The sequence below is a fragment of the Sesamum indicum genome, linkage group LG1 (assembly GCF_000512975.1).
Source record: "Sesamum indicum cultivar Zhongzhi No. 13 linkage group LG1, S_indicum_v1.0, whole genome shotgun sequence".
NCBI classification, from domain to species: domain Eukaryota; kingdom Viridiplantae; phylum Streptophyta; class Magnoliopsida; order Lamiales; family Pedaliaceae; genus Sesamum; species Sesamum indicum.
In genome coordinates, this window is record NC_026145.1 from 5278224 (window position 1) to 5281469 (window position 3246).

Below are 3246 nucleotides of genomic sequence, written 5' to 3' on the forward strand. Positions count from 1 at the left end.
AAGCTTCGTTCAGATTCTGATACTCCACTTGATGATCCAGAACCTTACCGTTGTCTAGTGGGACGTTTATTGTACCTCTGCTTCACGCGTCTGGACATATCCCATGGTGTCCAACAACTAAGTCAGTTCCTACAACGTCCTTGTCGTTCTCATTGGCGTGCTGCCTTACATTTGGTTAGATATTTGAAAGGTTGTCCTGGCACTGGTCTTTTCTTTCCCTCTTCAAACAATCTGAAGCTACAAGCCTTCTATGACATTGATTGGGCATCTTGCTTGGATTCGCGACGATCTCTCACTGGTTTTGCTATCTTCCTTGGACCTGCCCTTGTCTCATGGAAGACTAAGAAACAATATACGGTCTCACGCTCATCTGCCGAAGCGGAATATCGCAGTATGGCTGCGACTGTTTGTGAGTTAAAATGGATTTCTTACCTCCTTCGTGACTTTGGCATCAATTTGGACGGTCCCATTCCCTTTCATTGCGACAACCAAGCTGCCATTCATATCATGGCTAACCCGGTGTTTCATGAGCGAACGAAACACCTCGATATTGATTGTCACATTGTTCGGAATTGCGACAAAGCTGGATTTTTGCTTCCAATCCATGTTCACAGTCGTGATCAAGTAGCAGACTTGTTCACCAAGCCGCTTTCTGGTTCTACCTTCACTGCATTATTGGGCAAGTTGGGCTTGTTCTTGGAATCCCCCTTGTGGGGGGGGGGGGGGATTTGCAACTATACATGAATGGCAACCTGGTTGATTGATCTCGCCTCAAAGTAGCAGACTCAGCAAGCAGCAGCAGAACAGAGCAGTTGCTGCTAAGAAGAAGCGTGATTTAGATTACGTTTTTCTTCTGTTCCTTTCACATTTTTATTAGTTACTGATTAAGAACTGATGTGGCAGCCACGTGGTGTTGATGTATCATAGCTGTTAGTTTGTTCAGAAGTTAGTTTGCTTTCTGTTTTTCATTTTTGTCTTCTTCTTCGTGTATTTAAACCAGAGGCCTATGTACATTATTGCAGAGAGTGATATCTATACAATTTTTCATACTCCTGAAATAATGTGCCGTTCTATGTGTTTGAAACCTTTTTCCATCAAGTTGATGCCTGGCTTATTACATATGCTCTCAGACTATCCTTACACCTTCACTAGAAAGAAAATGAACCTTCAGGAAGGGTATGTACGAGAAATTCATTGATCAGTAAGTAGTCCCCTCTACAATGATATCATGATTCTAAATCAGCCCACATTACAAACTTAACTAAGTAAACCGTATCGATTTTTTATAATTAAACATTTAACGTAAACAGTCAAACTATTTGTTACATTTTCTTGTCATTCGTCGGTGAAACATAGAAACCTGTTAATAAATTTAGCAACCGACGTAGCATCACCAGGTTGATAAGCTACAACAGAATCCAAATCCATTACAGAAATGGTCTCATAAAGCGTTTGGGGACGAGCGCAGAACAAATGCTTTCTTTCCGCCAATTCTTCAGCCAGCTCGCTTTGATGACTGTCCATTAAATCCTCGTTAACTACAACAATGAGGGGTTTTCTCAGTCTCAATGTCTCAAATATACTTCCTGAACCTGGAAAACAAAGTAAAACAAAAAAATGTAAGGTTTATCTTCTTCTCCACCTCTTAGTTATTCCAAGAACCGAGAAACAACTACTTTTGAACTCAAAAGTTGGGGAATGGGCATGATATTTTTTAGCTTATTAAATACAGGAAAACTAAACATATTGAAGGTATAGTCGTTCCTCAATGAGTTGATTCCTGTTAAAAGCCACAAGATGTAGGCAATGGATTCACTTATGTGGAAAATTAACTATATAGTAAAATAAGGTGGAAGATAGAAAACAAAACGTAATTTTGGTATTATGAAAACTTAAACACCTGCGTGATTAATAACGAGAGATGCGGACGTAAAAAACTCAGCTATGCTTGACGAAAATGTGAAATAATCCACAGAAAGGGACCCGTCTTCTCTGGTAGACTGAAAAGTCGATGCCATCATATTAGTATTATAAATGATAACATGGCAATCAGATATATAAACATGAAGTAAAAATCGATGCAGTAGACTCTATTTGTGTTATTAACCATATCTACACATGGTAGGAGTTTCCTCCAACATTATCACAATTTGTTCAATATAGCAAGTTCGAATAATTTTCTATAGAGATAAGATAAAGTTAGTCTTTAGGCAATAGGAAAACTATAGGGGCTTCGGATAGGGTAATATCATGCATCTTAAGATGAAAAAGCAAACAAAATGACCCACGTAGAGAACCATAAGATTTCATCCAGCCACGGACAAAGAATTTCACTAACTATATGTGCTTACAAGTAGAGAAAGATAGCATGGAGATGAAAGATACTTTGGACAACTGGCTCTAAATGAATAAACGTGAGCTTAAAATTTAAGAAATTGAGATGAGGACGTGACAAGTCCTACCAATCCCAATTCAAATAAAAGTTAGTAATTTCAAAGTGATACAACAGGATGAATTGGGCTTCAAAGCAAACATGATTTCAAAAGCTTATCTCCAATTATTTTCTCTATTATTTTTACATCTTCTTTGCTTATAGATCAAAGTTTCAAGCACCACGGAACGTGCAATCCCTCTTTTCACCTACTCTGCATTCGCTCCTCCAAGTGCATATTGCTGCCAAATTATTTTTATCAAATTGAATTATTTGCTAGAAATTTGACACCATTTTCACACGAACTGATCAGTGGACACATAAACCATTCGAGCTTCAGATTACCTTTGCGGGGATGTAAGACCCTCGACCCATTTGAATGAGGAGGTGAGTATAGCCCTTCTTGAAAAATGCTTCTCTAACTTCCTGAGTGTCTACAGCTCTAACCAAGGAATCGAAATAGGTTGTCCCAACAGTCACAATGACTATCCTCTTTGACTTCAAACCATCATCAGCCTCACCCATTCTATGTTCTTCAACTTTCAAAGTTCACTATCTTGGAACAATTGACTATGAAAACGGACTTACTTAAAATCAACACACTTCAAATGAAAAAAAAAATTTCAGTCGGCTCAGAGTTCATTAACCATACAATTTTTACTCAATTCAAAGAAAAAGCAATCGCGGGAGCGTCTAGAAAATAAAGCCAAATATAAACAACTTCACAGTCCACTGAACCTCGCACACTAGAGAAACAAGAAAGCAAGATCAAAAATCTTGGACAGCAGTTGTCTACAAAGATCATGATCGATACC

At 38.4% G+C, this 3246-nt stretch overlaps 1 protein-coding gene across 1 annotated transcript; it reads right to left on the reverse strand.

The window, feature by feature from the left end:
• LOC105156797 (UDP-N-acetylglucosamine transferase subunit ALG13 homolog) lies at positions 1225 to 2983 on the reverse strand. Its single transcript, XM_011073016.2, has 3 exons — positions 2777 to 2983; positions 1901 to 2000; positions 1225 to 1592 (listed from the first exon to the last, which is right to left on the reverse strand). Exons 1-3 carry the CDS (start codon positions 2954 to 2956, stop codon positions 1336 to 1338), a joined length of 537 nt encoding a protein of 178 aa, XP_011071318.1. The 5' UTR covers positions 2957 to 2983; the 3' UTR covers positions 1225 to 1335.